At 58.8% G+C, this 20,910-nt stretch overlaps 1 protein-coding gene across 2 annotated transcripts in view; it reads right to left on the bottom strand.

Moving 5' to 3' along the window:
• Positions 1-20,691, bottom strand: part of CNTN2 (contactin 2) — a 32,538-nt gene extending 11,847 nt beyond the window's left edge. The window contains exons 1-13 of one of the 2 annotated variants that reach the window (XR_006386685.1): positions 20,651-20,691; positions 11,536-11,691; positions 7,237-7,381; positions 6,933-7,108; positions 6,683-6,778; positions 6,092-6,301; positions 5,718-5,817; positions 4,003-4,178; positions 3,482-3,618; positions 2,901-3,030; positions 1,129-1,279; positions 877-1,004; positions 371-546 (exon numbers count right to left, since the gene is read on the bottom strand). Coding sequence is in view for 1 of the 2 variants with exons in the window: in XM_044267727.1 (XP_044123662.1) it covers positions 371-546; positions 877-1,004; positions 1,129-1,279; positions 2,901-3,030; positions 3,482-3,618; positions 4,003-4,178; positions 5,718-5,817; positions 6,092-6,301; positions 6,683-6,778; positions 6,933-7,108; positions 7,237-7,381; positions 11,536-11,605 (1,695 nt within the window). In the remaining variant the exon portion in view is untranslated. The remainder of the gene's footprint in view (positions 1-370; positions 547-876; positions 1,005-1,128; positions 1,280-2,900; positions 3,031-3,481; positions 3,619-4,002; positions 4,179-5,717; positions 5,818-6,091; positions 6,302-6,682; positions 6,779-6,932; positions 7,109-7,236; positions 7,382-11,535; positions 11,692-20,650) is intronic. The other variant, XM_044267727.1, reaches the window with a different exon arrangement.
• Positions 20,692-20,910: the final 219 nt, after the last annotated feature.

The raw sequence follows: 20,910 nt of genomic DNA, 5'->3' as shown, positions 1-20,910 counted from the left end.
GTGGAAGGAATCCACTTCTCCTCTGTTAGTACCACGGGACTGAACAACAGTTTGTTATGGAGACAGTCAACCATGGTCCAAGCTGATGATGTCATTTGCTTTGGGGTCAGGATGGGGAGGGAGCCTTGCTGGGCGCCTGGCATTCCAGGTTTGTCCCTAACCCTCTTCTAAATGTGTCATCTTCAGGTGGGATCCAGGGAACTGCCCATCCAAGGAAGGGTGTTCCTCCGAATCCTAGGATAGTTTGCCATCATGGCATTCCTTAGGGAATGGGGAAAGGCTCTGGAGTAGTCACGGTTAAGGATATCTTGAATCCCCTGTCTGTCCAGAAGGAGGGAGGAGCTAAGTGTTGTCTGGCTTTAGGCCTTACCGTGCTGGCCCTCCGGTAGTGCCCCCCGGGCTTATCGAGGTCGATGGGGAAGTCATCCAGGGTCCAGATGAAGGTGAGGTCCATGGTGGGGTCGTGGGAAGCGTGGCACTGCAGGGTCAGGCTATCCCCCAAGTTGATGTCCGCACTCGAGGGGGCTAGGGTGATCTTGGTTGCATCTGCCAAAAGAAACAACATCCCTGGGTGGAGGGAGAGGGAAGAGGCCCAGGCAGGGGCAGCAGGGCAGGGTGAGAGCATTGGTCTCTAAGCCCCAAGGAAGAGAAGAGGCAGCATGGCCAACAGGATCTTGACCTCCCAGGAGCCTCACGAGTGTGCGAGAGGGAGGCAGGAGTAGATTCTGGATGGTGGCAAGGGGGTGGTCCCAAATGAAGTCCAGTCCCAGGATAGCCTCAAAACCGAACGTGGAGGAAGGTGGGAAGACAAGAGCATGGTGGCCAGGAGGGACAGGCACCCTGTGGCAGCTGAGCCACCTGCCGTCCGCCCCTCACCTCGCACAGAGAGGATGCCCGTGCTGTTGGCTTTCCCCATGAAGTTCTCAGCAAAGCAGGTGTATTTGCCTTCATCTGACCGACTGATGTTTCTTATGATCAAGGTGCCATCTGGAGTTACGGTCACTCTGCAGCAGGAACAAAGCAGATCTGGCCAACTAGGGGCACACTGTCTTCATCACGGGAAGGGGACTCGTCTGCACAGTGGGTGAGGAGGACCAGGGACTGGTTCAGGTGGAGGAGGGGTTGTACCTGCTGCTGTTGACCAAAATCTCGGTGCCTTTGCTCCAGAGCACCACGGCCTTCGGAGCCGCCCGGGGCTGACAGGGGATAGCGATCTCTCCGCCGCGGGCCGCAGGGATCAGACGCTTTACGGGGTTCAGCCTGAAGTCGGGGGCCAGCGCTGGAAGGAGAGGGGAGTGCCCTGCAGTCACTCAAGGAATCCTAACACCGCCTGTTGCCTGGATGAAGAGGTCCACCAGCCCCACGCTACACCCTACGCATCCGTCGAGGCCAATCCACAAGTGATTTGCAGCAGCACCACTGCCAAAATACACGCGGAGTCCAGTCCCGGCTGGTCTCTGCCCCCCAACTGCCCCCATGCTGGGCCAAGCCACCGAATCTCCTGTAGAACTACTGAAAACCCCCTAGTCGGTCTTCCTGTGTTTGCACTTTCTGTCTCCAATCTCCTCCTCCACTCTGCGGCCTGGCGTGTCTTGGGAGAAACTCGAACACACTCAGGAGGAAGTCCCAGCCCCTCACAAGGGCTCACAGACACGACCCCACCTCTCCACCCACGTCTCACGTCACTCTCCTTCACCGATTTTAAAGAATTTTTATCTATTTACTTGACACAGGGAGGGAGCACAAGACGGCGAAGTAGCAGGTAGAGGGAGAAGGAGAAGCAGGCTTCCCACCGAGCAGGGAGCCCAATGCAGGGCTCTATCCCAGGACCCTGGGATCATGACCTGAGCCAAAGGCAGACGCTTAACAACTGAGCCACCCAGGCGCCCCTCTCTCCTTCATTTATTATGCTCCAATCATCTGGGCCATTTTCTCTCCTTCGAGAATATGGAAGATTTTCCTGCTTCAGGACCTTTGCACTGGCCATACATTTCGATTAAAAATCCCTCAGCTCTTTGCATGGCTGGCTGCTTGTTAACACTCAGGTCACACTCCAAATGTGACTTCCTCCGAGAGGTCGAGCCACCCTATCTAACGGCCCACCATCCTCCTAACGCTCTGCTGGTTTCTTTATACTGTAATTTTCTTACGGCTGTCCAAAATTATTTAATTACGTGATTTTGTGATTATCCCTCACTCTCCACTGCATTGTAGGATACTGGAAGGCAGAGACCTTATCTTTCATGCTCACTCCTTAGAAGGTGTTGAATAAATAAATATTGGTTAAAGGAACGAATATACGAATGAGCCTTAGTCAAGCTCACTACAACTTGACAAGGTAGGTATCACTATACCCATTTTACAGATGAGAAAACCAAGGCCCCAAGAGCTCATATCATATAACTAAGAACACTAGCACCAGCTGACATTTACTGGGCACCTGTTTGGTGAGGGCCAGGCCCTCTCTGCTTTACCTCTATCTCATTTCCTCTTCCAAACAGCCACACAAGGGTGGGACTTTTATTGCCCACCTTTTATACATCAAGAAACCGAGACACAAAGAGATTAAGTTGCCAAAGGTTGCACAGCGGACAGGGCTGGTTTAAACACAAATCTAATTGAGTTGGTTGCCAATGATTTTTGCCCCCTTGTTTTTGCGGCAGCCAACGCTTAATGCTAATCGTGCCAGACACGGTACAAGCCAGAGACCCGTCTTCTGGAAGCTTGCAATCGAGTGTCTCATCTCCTTTCTTCGATCCCTCTGCTCTGCTCCAAAGTCATCGGAAAACAAAGGGAAGCTGCCCCTTGCATTTGTGTGTTTACAAATGCTTCTGTTCAGAAGGCTTAATGCCCCTGCCTGCGTGTCCTTGCTGACGTCCCCTGCCTCCCTGGGCCTGTACCTTGCACGGCCAGCTCAGCACTGGCGTAGATGGTGCCGTGTTTATTCTCTGCCACACACTGGTACATGCCGGAGTCCTCCAGGCTCAGCTTGGAGAAGCGCAGGTCCCCAGCCAGCACCTCCACACGGGACTGTGCCAAAGAGAGCAGGTGCGGGGCATGAGGGGGGGGTGCAGTAGAGACTCCAGGCTGCCACTGCCCTGTCGAGGGAACTCATTTGTCTCCAGTCCCATCTCAGGACCTCCCGGAACCCCAGGACTCGGGTCCCCCCGGGCCCCTGGATATCAGCACGCTGAAGCCAGAGGGACACGGTGACCGACTCAGGACCACACAGTGATTGTGTGACTCAGTTGTGCCTGGATCCAGGTCTCCGGGCCCTTCAGTCAGGACTCTATCTGGGTGACCAGCCTGTGGCCATATGAATCTGGGGTGGAAAGAAGCACCTAGAACCACCCGGCCCGTGGTGCCTTCATAGTCCCAGAGAGATGGCCCATGGTGGTGCAGTCAGGGAGCAAAGTCCAGAAGGTGAGGGAACGGGATGAGCGGAGCGCAGCTGACGTGTGGGAAGCCCCCAGTCTCCTACCTGGGAGGCCAGAGGCTCCCCGTTCCGCAGCCAGCGCACAGTGGGCCGGGGCTTGCCAGCCGCCGCACAGCCCCAACGCAGATTGGAACCGATGTCAGCCTCCATGTCTGAGATCACCTTCAGCCACTCGGGCTGAGCTGCGGGGCAGCAAGACAGAAAAAGGCCTGGGATGAGCTGGGATGAACCCGGATTTGAGGGCTGCAGTTCCTATGATAGACAGCAGAGGGCGCCCTGGCATTCCACAACTGGGTCGCGGGAGAAGCAGGCTGAAGAAAGTGGGCCCTTGCCGTCTGTGTCGGGGCTGTTTGAGCAACTTAAAAGCATTCCAAAGCCTTCCATGTGCTCTCTGCACCCCCTGAGTGAGGCTCTGAGCGTCTGTTTCTTCTGTTTCCACAGCCAGTGCAATCGTGGGGCGGGAAGGCTTAAGCCGGGGACCACGCGGGTCCCCTCCCTGACTTTCGGATCTGCTTCCTAGGGGAGCAAGAGTGAAGGCAGGGGGAGGGGGTGTCCCGGCTGTGTACCCTGCACGATGATGCGGCCCTGCACGGTGTCGCGGCCCTTGGAGTTCTCCGCCTCACACTCGTAGGTGCCCTCGTCCTCGAAGGTGACGCTGGGTATCTGCAGGGTGGGCTCGGCGGTGGCCCACTGGGGGGACAAGGAGCCGTCCACTTTGCGCCACTTGATCTGGGGCACGGGGCTGGCAGAGGAGACAAAGCCAGAGCGGTGGGCTGCGCTAGGCAGACTCCCTAGTGCCCGCAGATTCTCCCGCACTTGGGAGGTGCTGGGCAGGTGGGGATGGGGAGGAGGCCGGAGGGAGAGAGGCAAGAGGGGAGGACAGGGCCTCTCGAAGGTAGGCTCAGAGCTCAGGCCGGGGAGAAGCAGAAAGTAGGGTCTCCTCTCCCCTGCAGTATTGCGATACCAGTAACCTTCTTGGTGGTCTGTACCCTGAAACTGGCTTGCCCTCCCTGCCCCCACCCTGCACTGGCCTCTGAGCCTCTTCTGGGACGGCCTTCCTCAGCAGGGGCCTGTGACCTGGGGCTCTGTGGGTCCCCTTCCCCCTCTCCCCAACAGACCTTGCCTTTACTTTTCAAAAGGGCTCTACTTACTAGTAACTTGTGTACTAAAACGGACTAAGGTATCAGTGAGTCTGAAAGGGTTAATATATTAATCTTCCATGCACTTTTTTTTTTTAAATAGGCTCCACACCCAATGTCCAGTGTGGAGCCCAATATGGGGCTCAAACCCAGGACCCTGAGAGCAAGACCTGGGCTGAGATCTAGAGTCAGACACCTAATGGATTGAGGCAGCCAGGCGGCCCCACGTGCTTTAAATATGAATTTTCTGGAAGCCCAATAGCTTTTCACAAAACAGGGACATCCTGGGTATCCACAGGAGACATGAGGAAACAGAACCAGTGTGCAAATCACACTGTTCTCCAAACATTTGTTGAGCACCTGCTATTTGCTTAGCCCTGTTCCAGTGAATCCTTTCTCTGGGAGAGCAGGGTTTCTATTGCAGTTTTTATAAAAAGAACTGTCAGGGATGCCTGGGTGGCTCAGCGGGTTAAAGCCTCTGCCTTCGGCTCAGGTCATGGTCTCAGGGTCCTGGGATCAAGCCCTGCATTGAGCTCTCTGCTCAGGAGGGAGCCTGCTTCCCCCTCTCTCTCCGCCTACCTCTCTGCCTACTTGTGATCTCTCTTTCTGTCAAATAAATAAATAAAATCTTAAAAGAGAGAGAGAACTGTCAGCATGCGTAGAACGCTCACTAAATGCCAGGCACTGTTCTAGACATGTCACGTGTGTTAACCCACTTAATCCTCGGAACAACCCTGCGATGCAGGTACTTTTTATGACAGTTTCCATGTACAAATGAGGATGCAGAAGCACAGAGAGGTTACGTAGTTTACCCATGACCTCGCAGCCAGCCAGGGACGGAACCGGGACTTGAACCAGGCAGGACAGGTTGGGGTTCGTGCATGGTGCTCCCTGCCTTCAGCCTGGGATGCTGCCCAGGCTGTCCCCTGAGCCCGTGCCCTTTTGCTGGGAGCGTCCAGTGTGTGTCAGGCCCCTGGCATCATGATGCTTTGCTCAGAGAGACCGTGCTCATGAGGGGTGGTCCCTACCCACTGCCCCCTCTCTGCTAGACCCTGCCTGCCCTCTCCCTGGGGTCCTGCGGGCCCCCAAGGGGCTCTGACAAGGTGCGCCCTGGCCTGCCCCCTCCCTCCTCCACCACTCACTTCCCAAAGGCGAAGCACTCCAGGGTGACTTGCTGCCCTACTAGCGCATAGGTCTCTGCAGGGAACCGGGCCTTGATGCTGGGTGCGAAGAGCCTGGGATCTGGGGAGAGAGGGAGTTTGCCGACCAGACGCAAGTGATGCGGGCCAGGTGCTCGCACTGCAGTGTGGCTCAGAGCCGATTCCTTTTTGACCCCTGCTCCTCCCCGGGGGCCTGGACAAGGGTCTGGGGCCCTGCAGCAGGAGGACCCAGGGATCCAGGCCCCAGACCCTGGGCTCTGTGAGCCCCCTTCCCACCCTCTGAGAGGAACCCTCTTTTCCCAATGTCCGCTGACCCTTCCAGCTCTCTGCTCCCCACCATGTCCCCTGACCCTGACCTTCCGCAGCCAGGTTGAGCTGAGCGAACTTGCTGAAGACGCTCTTGGTGGAGAAGTCCATGTGACTGGTGGCCAGACAGGAGTAGTTGCCCAGGTCTGAGGCGTTGGTCCGGGCAATGTACAGGTTCCCCGTGGTCTGGGACACGAAGTGACGCCCGTCCGTCGGGATGAAGTTGGGGAACTCGTTGAGGAGCCAGCGGTAGGACAGGCCTATAGATAGGACATGGGGAGTCTGAGGAAACCACGGGGTGCTAGGCTAGGGGGGCAACCATGGGGAGGACCCTCGGCGTGCAGGTGGGGATCTCTAGACCTAGTCCCCAGGGCTCCGGTCTCCGAGCTGGCACTGAGGGGAGCCCTAGGGAAAAAAATGTGGCTTTGCTCCTGCTCTCAGGGTGCTCCCAGTCTGAAGGCAGGGGGAGGGGGCCCAGAGCTAGAAAATGGCAGGCCGTGAAGGAAACACAAAGTCGTTTTAGGCAGGGGAGCCAAGGGGTATGTGTTCCCAAGGGTTCCTCACCACCTTTTACTCCAGCCCTGGGTGGCTGGAGGTCCCTGCTGTGCCCTGTCTAACCGTGGGCCAGGGGCCCGGCTCACCTGGGTAGTGGGCGGGCGGGTTACAGGGCAGCATCACACCCCAGCCTTCGTGGGTTTTCACCGGGTCTCGCTCCTCCTTGGAGAATTCCTGCAGAACTAGAGGTAAAGACCGGGCACTTGGGCGCCATCCTCCAAGACTGGGGGCCTCTCCCCAGCCCGGCCTCCATGGGACATAGTCCCTGCCCTTTCTGGACACCCTTCCCAGCCCCCTATGGCCCTCCCCAGAAGTGCAGCCCTCCATGGGTCTCACAGCCGAAGCGGAGGACAGCCTCCCTGCTGACGACGGTGCCCACTGGGTTGGAGGCCAGGCACTGGTAGACGCCGGCATCCTGGGCCTTGGTGGGGTTCATGATAACCAGGTTGCCCCCCACCAGCTGGTGGCGGGAGCCGGGCTCCAGCTTCATCTCTGTACCGTTCATTTTCCACCTGCAGCGGGGGGCAGACGGGGAGCCTCCTGAGTCCTGCTTGGCCGCACCCAGCCTGGGGGCAGGCCTGGGGTGAGGGAGAGCTGCACGGCTGCCCGGGGCCTCCAGCGCCCGCCATGGGGGGCTCACCTATAGGTGGCTGGAGGGCTGGCCCGGGCACGGCACGCCAGCGTCACCTTCTCCTCCGTGGACTCCTCTGGGAATAGCAGGCCGAGAGGTTGATCTTCGAAGACTGGCCCAAAGGTGGCCGGGGATCCCCGGGCTGAACTCCGAGCTGTAGATGGGGGACAGCACCAGAGGCCTTAGGGCCTAGGGCCCAATAGAGCAGTGCTGTCCCAGGACATTCTTCGAGGATGGCGAGATGCCATTTTCTGCGCTGCCCAACATTGTAGCCACGAGCCCCAGCCTTCAAGCCCTCCAAATGTGGCCAGTGCAGCCGAGGAACCCAATTTAAAATTTTCTTTCATTTTAATTAATTGAAACCTGTATTTCAGCAGGCCGGGCAGGCCCCAGTTGACCAAGTTAGTTGAGTAAATCACCCCTCCCACACTCAGGTATTGAGCACCTGCTGTGTACCTAACACCAGACTAGACCGTGTTGCAAAAATGAGTAAGACACAGACGCTCTTCCTCGAGGGGCCTGCAGTCCAGGGAGGGAGACAGAGGAGGACAGGACAAGGTGCTGAGAGCTGTGATGGCAGCCGGGTGCAGGGGCCCTCGGGGCAGAGGGAGCTGATCTGTAGGTGTGAGAGGCCTGGGAAGTCATGGGCCAAAGAGACGGGGAGAGGATGTGTGTCCCTGGGGCCTGATGGTCCTTCTGGGCCCATGGCACATGCTCCGGCTCTTGGCCTCTTACTGGCCATGACGGAGCCCTTCTGAGCCTCAATAGCTCCACCTGTGAAATGGAGCGAATACGAACTGGCCACCCAGGGTCTGGAAGAGGGCTCAGTCTGGCCCAGGCTGTGTGCTCTGGAAATGTCTGTGGGACCCAGGCATGGAGCAAGGTGGAGGGTACGGGGAGAAGGAAAGGTTTATGGGATGGGCATGCAGGTAGCTTTGGGGGGCATTTTTATACCATTCTGCTGTGGCAATTGAAGAAAGGCCCTGGAGACAGCGTGACTCGCTTGTGGTCACAAGGCAAGTCTGTGGCACACGCAGGTCCAGACCCCGGTCTCCCGAGTTTGCTGAGCACATGCGTGTCGCTGGTGCAACTGGAGTTCTCGTGCCCGGCCCCCGGCCAGGGCGGATGCCTCTTTCTCCAGCCCGTGTTGTTCCACGCCAGCAGGGCGGGGGACACCGAGGCACAGAGGGCAGTGTTTCACACCTTCCTTCCCACGGGGGCTCTGCTCGCTCACTCGTGGGGCCCCGTCATGCTTTGCCTCTGTGGTGTCGGGCAGGAGCCAGGCCACCCCTAATTGGCTCCTACCCCTCAATGCAGCTGGTTTCAGGCCCTCCCTGGTGGGTGGGGGGATCCCCATTAAACAATTAATGCCTCCTCTCCCAGCACATCCAGCTGCTGGCCCGTTCCAGGGCTGGGGGGCGCACCCTCCCATGCCACAGCTGAGGCCCAGCCCTGGACCTCGGGGGAGGAGGGCAGCTGTTAAGCAGCTCTCTGAATGAGGAAGGAGGCAGGGCTCCCTGAAATGGCATCCCCCATCGCCCTTCCCGCCGCCCCAGGCCTCAGAGGCGGCAGCCGGGGTGCCAGCATCATCTCGGTTGGAGAGCCCCGCTTAATCCCAAGTTAATGATGGTGGTGGAAGGTAGGGACCGCTGCCCCAGCTGGGACAGCCCCAGTGGGCGGGGAAGGAGGGCTGGTGGGGGCGGCCGGGCTACTGGGAACCACCTTGTGTTATAAGCGCTTCCAGTAACTCTGGGGATGGCGGAGGGTGGTGAGGGGGCCTGGGGTGCACTGAGGCTTTGAGACTGGCTTTCTTCCAGAAAAAGCTTTGTCCTTTGCACTCAGCCACGTATGCACCCTCGGCCCAGTGTCCACCCACATGTCTCGCCCACACACACTTCCTTACATGCACACACGCACGCATGCACGCGCACACACACACACACACACACACTCACTTACCTCTCTGAGCAACTCCCATAGTCAGAAACACATTCATGCACACATCTGTGCCCATGCACGCCCAGATACCAACGTCTGTGTGTGCTTATTTACACACATGCATTCATACTGATAAAAACAGGGGCTTTTTACCGAGTGCTTACTCTGGATCGGATGCCACACTCTGTATTTCCTCGCCTAACCGCTTTACGAGACAGGCACTGACATTTCCTTACTTCCCTCACGTGGAAACTGAGATGTAGGAAAGTTCAGGAACTTGCCCCACATGGCACAGTGAGGAGGAGCGTATTGGGGAATCGGAGCCCGGCCAGCTGTGCCTTTGGCCCGCGTCCTCAGCCACAGCGGCCGTGATTCTTTCCCCGGGTTCCCATCAGAGCCTTCCGAGGCCCTGTCCTCCCCCGCCTCACCCGGAGGTGCCTCGTGGGCGCTCCCTCTGGAGGGCAGCTGGGGCCGGGAGCCATCGCTCTTACTGGAAGGCTTTCCACACGCATCCGTCATCCTCCCAAATGCAGCACCCGGTCCAGGCAACAACTTGCTGGCATTGGCACCCTCTTAAACATCCACAAACACACTCTCCTTCATCCCACACCTTCTTCTGAGGCTGCACTCTCACACACACACACACACACACACACACACACACACACGCCCTCCCTTGCTGCCTGTGTTTCATATTCTGATGCGGATTCCCTGTCCAGGCAACTCTGCGCCCCCAAACATGGGCATCTGGAAGCCCAGAGGAAGGGGCGGGAGCACCGAGAACGGAGGGGCCTCCTGGCCGCCTTTCCTGGCCTGGGTGCCTGGGACCCACGGCCGCCTCTCCAGAGCAGGGTAGTGAGTGGAGACAGCTTTCCAGGAGCGGGGAGAGCCAGTGATGGTTGTTCCATGCGGGGATGGGGGTCCCTCCCCTTCCCTGGACCTTTCTGCATCTCTAGGTCTAAAAGTCTGGCCGCTGCCCACACCCCTGCCTCAGGTGTTGTGGTCCCAGCCCAAGCGGTCCCCAATGGGGGGCAGTGCTGACGCCCCACCCCCCCATGCCTCTCCTCTGCTGTCTGGGGAGGGTGGTGGCCGGCGGGGGTGGGGTGGGGTGGGGAGTGTGGTGGCCGTCTGCTGCTCTGTGCAGCTGGTTCCCTGCCCAGCGGCTGCTCTGTCCCTGCCCCGGGGGTGAGGGTGCTGGGAGGCTCCGTGGGGCCTCTGGGTCAATCCCATTTCCCTGCAGCCTCAGGGATCTGGGTGCAGCCCTGGAAGGCAGTTAGGAGGTAATGAGAGCATCTGAAACTGTGCCAGTGGAATCCTCCCCGGGTGAGAGGGAGAGAGAGAGAGAGAGAGAACCTAAAATGTGCTCTGGAACGGGGTGGGGGAGGAGGGAGGAAGGAGGGAGGGAGGAAGGAGGGTGAGGGCTCTTTCTCCCGTGGACAACTTTATAGAGAGGAAAAAAATCATCTGTGGATCTGGGCTGGGGGTCAGGACAGAGAGGACAAGTGGTGGTCCCAACAGGCCCCTCCGAGCAGCGGGGGACCACCCTCCAGCTCCCGGAAGGGCTGGGTCTCCAGCACCTTCTTCCCCACAGGCTCCCCAGGGGCCGGCCTGCCCGGGTCTGGGCCCGCGGTGCCCTCTTCTGCCGGCCTCCCTCCCACGCTCTCCCTACCTCCTACCCCACGGCAGCCCTGGCATGAGAAGTCTTGCTGGCTCCCCGCACCCCGGCCTTCTGCCTCAGGCACCCCCCGCTTTGTCTCCTGTCTTCTCAGGTCCTGCACTCAGTCCGTCTGTCAGGCTGCAGCAGGGCCCTGGGGAGCCCTCCTAGAGTTTTGCGGTATCGATTCCTGTCTCCTCATGTGACAGGACGCTAGAGCGGTACGAACCAATAGAACTTTCTGTGGCGATGGAAATGTCTGTCACCTGCGCTATCCAACATGGTTATTAGCCCTTGAAACGTGGCTTGTACAACTGAAAGACTAATTGTAGAATTTAATTTCATCTCGGTTTGAATCGTTCCACGTGGCTGTGGCTACCCCATTACAGGACAGCACAGCTCCTCAGGGGGCTCAGCTCGAAGACAAGACCACGGAGATCTGAGAGCGCCACAGTCTCGCTGTGTGGCCAAGGCACGCCTCGCCCTCTGTGCATCTTGCTGCTTTCATCTCTATTATGGTGGAGACCGTTCCTTCTCACCTCAAAGGGAAGGGAAGAGCCACAAATGGGAAAATTTTAGCAAGGAAACGGCCTTAAAAACCTAAGTGCCACAGCAAGGGAGAGTCAATGATTTCTGAAGTCATCACTAAAATAATAGCAATGACAGAGCAGTATAATCATCGTGCTGGGCCCCGGAGCCCAGATGAGACCTCCTACCTGGAGAGGAGATGAGGGCCACAGCAACCAGCAGCAGCAGGTGTGACTTCCTCCTGGTGGGTGTCCCCATGGTGGACGTTCTTGGAGGAGATCGGGAGCTGAGGAGAGGAGGCTCAGCCCAGCCTGGGGAGAGTCCAGCTGGAGGCTGAGAAGGACCTGGGGAGGCAGAGGTTGGGGAGGACTCTGAGCCTCGGAGCGCCCCTCCTGGTTCCCTCCTCGCTCCCTGGTAAGTGGGCAGAGCTTTTTCCCCAGCCTGGGGAGAGGCCGGATTGCTGGAATTGCTAAGCATTCACCCGCCCCAGGCCCCCAGGGGAAGGGGCTTGGCTGTTCCAGGGGAGCTCTTCCCGGCTGAGTGCCTCCTAGAGGCCCCCGGGGAGTCTGGCTCTGCCCTGTACCTGCCCCCCCCACCTCCCCTACAGCCAACGGGGGTTTGCTCAGGAAGTCAAAGCATTGGCTAATTGGGAGGAAAGAACCCACCTGCCCCTCCCTTGATGCAGGGTCCAGATGAGAACAGGGCCATGCCTGGGTGTGGGGAACATCTCCCTCCTCCAGCGTTTGCGGCCCAATTTCCCCTGCCCCTCCCCCACAGCTGCCTGGGTTGGGGGCGGCGAGAAGCCCCTCTGGGAGTGGCATTAAGTCCTGGGGTCTTCCTTGTTTTTCTAGCAGTGAGGAGTTTCACTGGTTTATTCACACCCTCTCTCCTGGGCCCCAGGTCCCTAGCCTTGGCCACGCCAGCAGTGCCTCCAGCTGGAAGGGCTGATGGGCCTCCACAGGCCCTCTAGGATCCAGGAGTTAATGTGGCTCCCAAAGGAGCCTTCCTGTTATATGGAGACTTGGTTAAATCCTAGAGCTCTGAAACACCCGTTCCCCGGGCAGGGGCACTCAAAGCTAGTCAGAGCTCCCCTCCGCCAGCAGGCCAGAGGGGGCCTCATCCTGAGAGGGGCATGAGGGGCCAGGCCTTCCGCTGACTCCACATCTCCAGGCTGAGGTTCTGAGTTCGGGGCTCCCAGGGCTCCCTGTCAGAGTCGCTGAGGAAAGTAGATAACCCAGATGCAGATTCTGCTTCTCTGCCCTGCACCTTTCCAGAAGCCTGAGAAGGGGGAGGGGGCTGAGACTGGGGCAAGACCATATCTGGGTCTGAGTGTCTTTTCCTCTGTAAAGCAGGTGCTATAAGGTCCCCTCCAGCTCTGAGTCTGCGATGCCCCCAGGGAGTGTAGCATGGCTGAGGGACTGGGGATGCTGTCCCCTGGATGGGGTGGAGGGGGATGGGGGGTGTTGCTGGGGAGCGGGGGCAGGGTGGCGGCAGTGGGGGCAGGGGAGGTTGCAGATGACCCCCGAGTCTGCCCCCAGGGTCAGCGCGGGGTCTGAAGACCCAACACAAGACCAGGATCTCCCAGCCTTACTTCGGCTCTATTGCTCTATTCCTTCGGAAAGAAAGGGCTCCCAACCCCCTTTAAACCTCAGCCTCTGGCCCCTGGCAACCTTTCTCCACCTCCTGAGAAGCTGGAGGAGGGAGGGGGAGAACTGGCCCCGGGGCGTCAGGGAGGCTGGGGGCTGGGTGTCAGTGGGGGTGGGGGGAGTGTTGGTGGGGGGGTGTGTGGCTGGGGAGCGATGTTCAAACACGTGGCTCTCCCTCCTCTACCCCAAGCCCAGCCTCATATCCACTTCCCTTTGTCAGGAAGGGGCCCAGGTGCCGTCTCTCCGTGACCTGGCACCCCCCTTCTGTTCTTGCCACTTTCAGTTCCAGAATTGAGCCCAGAAACTCTGCCCTTGCCAGGAAGCCCCTCAGAGACCCCCACAGGCACAAGTTAGACTTCCGCTGGGCTCGTGGCTACACCCTCGGTGCCCACCCGTGGAGGTGCCTCCATTCCAAGCCTGGGAGCTCCTTCATCTTGGTCCCGCCAGTGCCTAGCAAAGTGCCCCGCGAACAGTGGCTGTGACTGTGGGTCGCCTTTGACTGATGGCGGGCAGCTGTGGCCAGATCCTCGAGCAGCCAGCGACACACTCGGTCACACACTCCCACTCTCGCATAGCTGATTTGGGGGCGCTGGGCTTCGGTGCTCCCCAGGGGCTGCCCGAGGGCCAGCGCCCCAGGGCACACGCACTCACACACTCTCTCTTCCTCATAGACACACATTCATGACACACTCAGACTCTCTCGGACACTCGCAGGTACACACGCACACTCTGCCTCTTCGTCTCACATGCTCTCTCAGACACGTTTACACACTTTCACACTTACTCCCACTCTTCCCCACACACCTTCACATACACACACACACACCTTTATACACACATAGTCTCTCTCCCTCTCTTTCTCTCTCACACACACACTTCACACACACACACACACACACACACACACATACTCTCAGGTCTCTAAGGTCAGCAGGGTGTTTACTCATGGAAGAATCTAGAAATATGGCCTTGGAAGCTCTCCTCCTGATAGGGAGCCCCTGGGAGCACTGCAAGCCAGCCAAGGCCTTGGAATCCACAGACGGGAGTCAGTGATCTGCCCTCCTGGCCTCACAGCTCTGAGAGCCTGGCCATCTTATTCCTCCTGGTGGAAGCTCGGGTTTGCTCACCTACCAAGTGGACGTTGTAGCACTTACGCTCCAGGGCTGTTCTGAATGGGAAATGAGGTGAGGGAGCGCCCTGCAGGAGTCTGGAGCCGTTTGGACTTGCTTTGAGGTCACGTTTCAGATGGGGGAATGGAGAGAGGTTGGGGCTCCAGATTCGTTCCCCATTTTAGCCCGAGCAGGAACTACTTGTGTCTGCTTTAGCTACTGGAAGTTCCCTTTAAACAAAGGGTTCCAAGGTTCCAAAAAGTTTGAAAATGCCTCTTGGCGCTGGTGCAGCACGTCCTGGAGTCTGGCATGGAGAAAGTGCTCCATCATCGTTTGCCTCCTGCCCTTTGTCTGCCTGCCAGTACCGGAGCTCGGGGAGGGGGCGGGGTGCGCGCTTGGGGAGGAGCTGGGCTCCAGGCGCTCCTCTGTCCTGAGTGTGCCGAGCAAAGCTGGGACAGATGACCAAGGGAACTGGGGCTGGAGACTCCGGGGGCAGGAGTCTGCTGCTGCCCACCAGCAGTGGTGGGGAGCACGCGTGTGTGCACGTGTGCACACGCGCAGGTATGTGATGTTTATTTGCATCTCTGTGTCCCTGTATATATGTGTGGGCTGGTCTCTATGTGTGCCTGCATCTGTGTCTGTTCATGGGTATGTCTGGTGTGTGTGTGTGAAAGTGTATGTGTGTGCGCGTGTGTGTGTCCCCACCCAGCACAGGGTGTGACGACCCAGTTCCTGCCTGAGCCGCCAGGAGGATCACTCACCCGGGAGCACTTGTCACCCACAGTGGTCAGAATTACATGTTAGTGCTTGCCATTGGTGTCCACCAGGAGTAACACAATCCCACTGCTCATTCCCAGTTCAGTTTAATGCAGACTTTCATTAGTCACCTCGGGCGGATGGGCCCTGGGTAGCCTCTGGGGACTAAGACCTGCCTCAGAAGGGACAGCCCTCCTCCTTGGGGAGGGGCTGGGATTGAGGACCTGCAGGAGTTGTCTTTGGGGAGCACTAGGGACCAGTCAGGCCATTCAGATGTACATTGCCTCCACTGGTGCCAAGGACTTGTGTGAATTCATGCACACACACACACACACACACACACGCACACGCGCACACACATGCACGGAGCCTGGGTCAAGATTTGAGCTCACTGCCTCCCTGAAGATGAGGCAACTAGCATCAAGTTTTCCCTTTCCCTTCCAATGTTTATTACGGGTGCCAGGCATAGTGCTAAGCACTGGGAAGGCAGTAATGAAAACACTGCCTTTGCAGAGCTTCCTGACCCACTAAGCGTGGCCCAGTCAATCACTGTGCCATCTGCCCTATGACACATTCTAGAATGCCCAGGAGGGAGGAGGCCTTTTTGTCGGGAGCAAGGCAGCAGTGGAGCTATGCCAGGCCCAGAGCCGGCCCTCTGTGCCCGGAGCCAGCCAAGCCTGGCCCAGGCCAGCTGCCCCAGTGCAGGGGTGCAGGCTGGCGCAGGCTGGCACAGGCAGGCACAGGCTGGCACCATTAGGGGCTGGTCCTTTGCGGCGGCGGTGGCACATGGGGGAATGGGCTGCTTGGGGGTTCAGGGGCACCATGGGGAGTGGGCTGAATTGCTGGGTGTGGGAGACAAAGGACCTGGGGGACAGCCATGGGATGGAAAGCTGCGAGCCAGACTTTCAACACGGAATGGAGTTTTCTGGGCTGAGGACCCCTGTGCAGAACTAACTAGAAAATGACAGATACGCTCTGCCTGGAAGCTAGACATCCAGCTCCTGGCCCTGACTCTGTCTCTCCTTCCCCTGGATAATGGAGATTTGAGTACTGAGGGGTTTGGTGATGTTCAGATGGTGCTGGTTGGATAAGGGGCAGTTTGGAGCTAGGTTGAGGGCAGAGACTAAGTGACTTATTATAAGCCGGGAAGCACTGCGGGGGCCCGGCCCTTCAGCTGCCCACCATCCTCCATCCTGCAGCACAGTGGCCGCAGGGTGGGCTCTCGTGCCGACTGGCCTGGCCCTTAATAACTAGTGTAATGTTACTACACGATTAACCAGCATAACCCTAGCTCTTCCATTCATTACTTACCCTCTCCAAGCTTCAGTTTCCCACCTGCAAAATGGGGATGAGAAGGGACTCTGGGGAGATCAGCAGCCAGCCTGGCCATAGTGGGTGCTCAGAAAAGGTCAGATCTTACACCGAGAACCCTCACGGGACCTCCAGCATGGGCCCCAGCGCTCTGAGGGGCACAGACAGACGCCCCGCGAGTCAGACTCACTCCCACATGGTCATGACATTCGGGCGGCGCTCACAAATGCATGGGACACACACAGGCGACCACGGTCTTCCTGGGCAGGTGCCTTCCTCCCCTCCGCCCCACAGGTGCTGCCGGCCCAGGCAAGTAGCAGCAAGCAGGCTACTGGAGAGGAGGGCACAAGCACATAGAACCACACCCAAATGCGGCGTGTTCGGGAGGGCACCTGGTGGGGACAGACACACGGGCGCTCCCAGCAGGCCCTGCTCCTCGACCACCCCCACCTCCCACCTGCAGGTCCAGGAAGGGGGGGGCACTCTGCCTAGAAAGGGAAGTACCACCTGGGATAGGGTCATGGTCCTGCAGGAAGGTCTGAACCACTCCACACCTATCTGGAAAGACAGGGGTCTGCAGTGGCCTGGTGGGGCCAGGCAGGGCCAGAGCTGCTGGGAGAGGAGGGCAGTGCTGGAAGGTCTCGGTGAGAAAGGAAGGTGCCCTGAGCTGGAGGAGGTTCCTTAGGACGGATCTGGGGGGGAATAGGGACCTCCTCAGTCCCCAGTGGGGGATAGGGACTGGGTGGGGACAGGGGAGATGGACAGCTCGGTCTCTCCCCAGCCCCTTCTAAATTCCCCCTCCCTTCTCACCCCCCAGTTTTCTCTACAGTTTCTTTGTACTAGCAGCTGGTTCGGAGCCCCTAGCCCCTCTGGGGAGAGCTGTGACCCAGGCTCACACATCTGTCCGAGCTGTCAGCACCAGGGGAGTCTGGCCCTTCCCCTGCAGCCTGGAGGCTCTGACTCTCGTGGTCTGGCCCGCTCCCCTGGAGAGATCCCTCAGAGTGCGGAGTGGGAAAAGGGAGAGACTTACATCCTCCTGGGAGGAGCTCAGGATAAGGGGCAAGGCGTCCCCAGCTCACCTGCCAATATGGAGTGGGACAGATTGAGCAAGAATTTGAGAGGACCATCCCTGTTCGAGAGGCCAGGAGTAAGGATGATTGTTTCAACTCCGTTCTAAAAAACCACATCAGGAAGAAATCAGTGGACCAATTTCCCTATGTGCCCAGATCTCTGCAGAGGGGGAGACTACCCCCAGTTCCTGGACAATTTCCTGCAGGCTGGTTCAGAGCCAAGCCTGGTGGGGGCGCCTTTGGACCTGCTCCTCCCCTCTGATTAGTTTCTGCTCTGGGGCCCAGATTAACTGGGTCTCTTGGGGCCGCACTACAGGAAGGCCGCCCTCCAGCCAAACGCAGAATGGGGGGCCTCTTGGTCTAGGAGGCCGGCAGACTTGGAGAGGATATGGGCTAGGGCGTAGGAAATCCAGCAGGTTCTTCTGGATGTTTGTGGGGTTGAGTGTGTGGGGGGGTGCTTGTTAGAAGAGATGGGTGCTGGCGTGCGCTTGGGCCTGCATGTGTCCTGGGGCAGAGGGCGCTCCGTTTGGGGTGAGAGCGTCACACCTCTGCATCATCTTTGGGTAAACAACGAAACATGGGCTCACTTCATACCAAGAGAGCTCATTAAACCAAAGAAAGGGCTTATCATCAGGGCACACAGCCCATGGAAACTCTCATGAATGTTCCAGATTCCCAAAACCCCCTGTGAGGTGAGTGGGGGAGGCTGGTCTACGTTAGGGGGTGCTCAGAAGAATGAGAGGTGGCCGGCCTGCGGGAGGGGCTGAGAAGGATGTCTGTCTTCTTATGAGTCACTCCTTGTTACCTTTTGAAAAAGCGTAACTTGAGGCTGGAAGAAATTTAGAAGGCCGTCCATGCCACCTCTGCCTGCAGTCAGGGCTGCGGACCAGACCCCAAACAGTCCCTGGGGAGGACTGCTCCGCCCCCTCGTGGCTCATCTTCCTGGCTAGGAGGTGTCTCTAGCAGTCTGACTTCAAGCCTTCCTGCTGCACTGGCATTTTCTTTGCTCTGGTCCTTCTTTCCCTGTGTATGGCCCACCTCTTGCTCGGGCCCCTGGCTCTGCCCTGGGACTCTCCCCTAGATCACCAATACCACCCACGCTCAAGTTTAGAGATCATCTCTGAGATGTGCTTTCTCACAAACATTTGGCTTGAGGACATGCGGGGTGTGTGTGTGGGGGACCCACATCCTCCCACACACCCCAAATGTATTGCTTCCCTCATGGCCTCAGGGTCAGAGAGGGTGCCATGGGGAGATCCCCTTCTGTGTACTCGCTCCTGAGAACGAAATTCGGCCAGTCAGAGACAGTCTGCACAACCGTCCCGTGGAAGAGAGGCCCAGCCTACATGTGTCTCTATTTGAACAATTGCCGGCAGGGAATGCGCTAGAAGAGAGTTGCATAAGGAGAGAAATCTGGCAGGGGCAGTGGTGGGGAGGTAGGCTGAGGGCTGAGGCTGCAGGGGGGCACTCGGCCAGGGAAGGGAGTATGAGGGAAGAGCTTGGCCAGGCGGGGAGTGGAAATGAACGGAGTGGTGGGGGAGGGGTGGTAAGAGAGTCAAGGAGCAGGGGACCATCTCCAGGAACCTGTCCGTCTGGGTGTCTCTACTTCCCTTCCCGCCTTGGGAGCACCAGAAGGACAGGTGAACCATATGCGACTTTGATATTCCCTTCCCATCTGTCTCCTGCCTCCCTCTTGTTGGCTGAAGACTCTCGATAGATCCCATAGGAAATTAGGAATAACTTTGACCAGGTGGCAGAAGCCTTGCCTGAGTAGTTTTGCAGCCTGGCTAGAAAGGGGTTAACTGGTGAGGCACCCTGGAGAGGGGCTTGGATGCTGCCTGGGGGCAGAAGTCCTTCCACCCAATGCCAGGAGTCAGGGCACCATTTCCCTGCTCTCCCCTTAGGAGCCAGGGTCCCACCAGCCTCTCTCACAGGTGGCCCACTGTTTGACCTCCAGTGGCTCATCTGGTCCCTCTGAGGGTGAATGGGAAGCTACAGGGACAGAGCATCTCTCTGGCCAGAGGGTCGGGAGATGAGCCGGAGGTTTCAAGGTTTCGGCCCAGAAGGAGATTAGGAGCCCCCTGAGGGACTGGGTTATTCGGGCTCTCCTTCTCCGCCCCCCTCTGAACAGAGGGCCAAGGAAGCTGCCGGGGCTGGGAAGGGGGCTCATGGGTCTCGGGGAGTCAGGCTGAAAGGAAGGGCAGTAGGGTCTGATGATCACAGGCTGGTTGTGGAGGGGGGAACGTTAAGGGCAGGTACTTTGGGGGCCAGAGAACCTGCCCTTCTCATAGGCCACCCCTCCTGGTCTGCCTGGATTCCCAAACCTCCAGACAACCTTGACTGACAGCTTTTTCTCCCTGGGCACAAGCTCAGCCCCCAGTGTTGTGTGGCTGAAGGGTCCTAACTTTGTCCCCATGTAGCGCCAGGACTGTCCCCTTCCACAGGCACTGTGTCATCTCACCCCCTCTTTCTTGCTTCCCATCCCTGGGAATCTCTCCTGGAGAAGGCAACAGGATTCAGCTCTGGCCACCGGCTGAGGCTGCCTCCCCCATCTCTTTGGTCGGTGATGTAAGCCCCATGGTACTCTCCCTCTTTCTGGACCCTCTAAACTGAGTCCTCCTCCTTTCTCGCCAGGCCCCCTTCCTCCAGGGAAAGCCAAACTTAATGCCAAAATCTTTTCCTCCCACCCGTGAGGAGGAGGGGAGGGATGTGGGGGAGAAGACAAGTTTGGGGAGGGGGAGGGAAGAGAAAGAATTTCAGCCCCCGGCGGCCCTGCTTCTCACCCTTGGAGATGTGACTTGCCTCAGTTTCTTCTCCCTCAGTCCCCACTCTAGGACAGGCCTTTGCCCAAACTTGAGTTCCACTCTCCCCACCCCTCTCTTCCACAGCCTCCCCCTCGAACTGAAGCAAGACTTCGCAAAGAGGTCACCCAGCAGAGGCACACTCAGGACCACCTCAAGTCTGGATGGTCAGGTTCAATTCTACCCAGGTACTCCTGGGGGCGGGGGCAGGCCAGAGTCTGGGGGGCTTGGCCTCATGGATGGTCTGGCCCTGGACCCCAGCGCTGGGCAGGCCCCGGAGCCGCTGCCCTCTCTCTGGGCAGGTGCTGGTGCCATCTGGAATTCCTGGACACTGCTGGGGTCCAGCCTCCTGGCCAGGCTCTGCCTGCCAGGCCCCTGCAGGATGCCACCCACAGACAGGGTGGAGGGGACCTCCGGCCCACCCCCCCCACCCCCCAGAGGCTGGGTGAGAAGTCAGCCTGGCCTCAGCCTGCGGGAGCTCCTGCTCTGCCCCTGCCCCCTCCCAAGTTGCAAGGAAACTGAGCCGGAGCCCCTGAGCCTGGCCACAGCAGCGCCCGGAACCCCCACCCCCTCCCCGGGGCCGGAGGAGACAAAAGCAGTTGGCACATACCTGGGGTGAAGGAAGGGTGTTGGCTGGGGCAGGTGGACGCTGCCCGAGGCGGTGAGCCGGAGCCAGCCCGGCCGCCGGCCCCCGGGGCCGCCCTCCTCTCCGCCCCTGCTCGCCTCGGCCGCTCGCCGCGGTCCCGGTGCGGCGGTGGCGGCCGCGGTGGCGGTGGCGGCGGTGGCGGGCGAGGGCGCCTGTGTGTGTGCGCGCCCGCCCGGAGCCACTGCAGCATCTCTGCATCAAGATGTGCTCCTCCCTCTTCCAGG

Source organism: Neovison vison, chromosome 10, assembly GCF_020171115.1.
Source record: "Neovison vison isolate M4711 chromosome 10, ASM_NN_V1, whole genome shotgun sequence".
Classification (NCBI taxonomy): domain Eukaryota; kingdom Metazoa; phylum Chordata; class Mammalia; order Carnivora; family Mustelidae; genus Neogale; species Neogale vison.
Note: the sequence above shows the minus strand (reverse complement) of the source record. Positions and strands in the feature narration are given on the sequence as shown.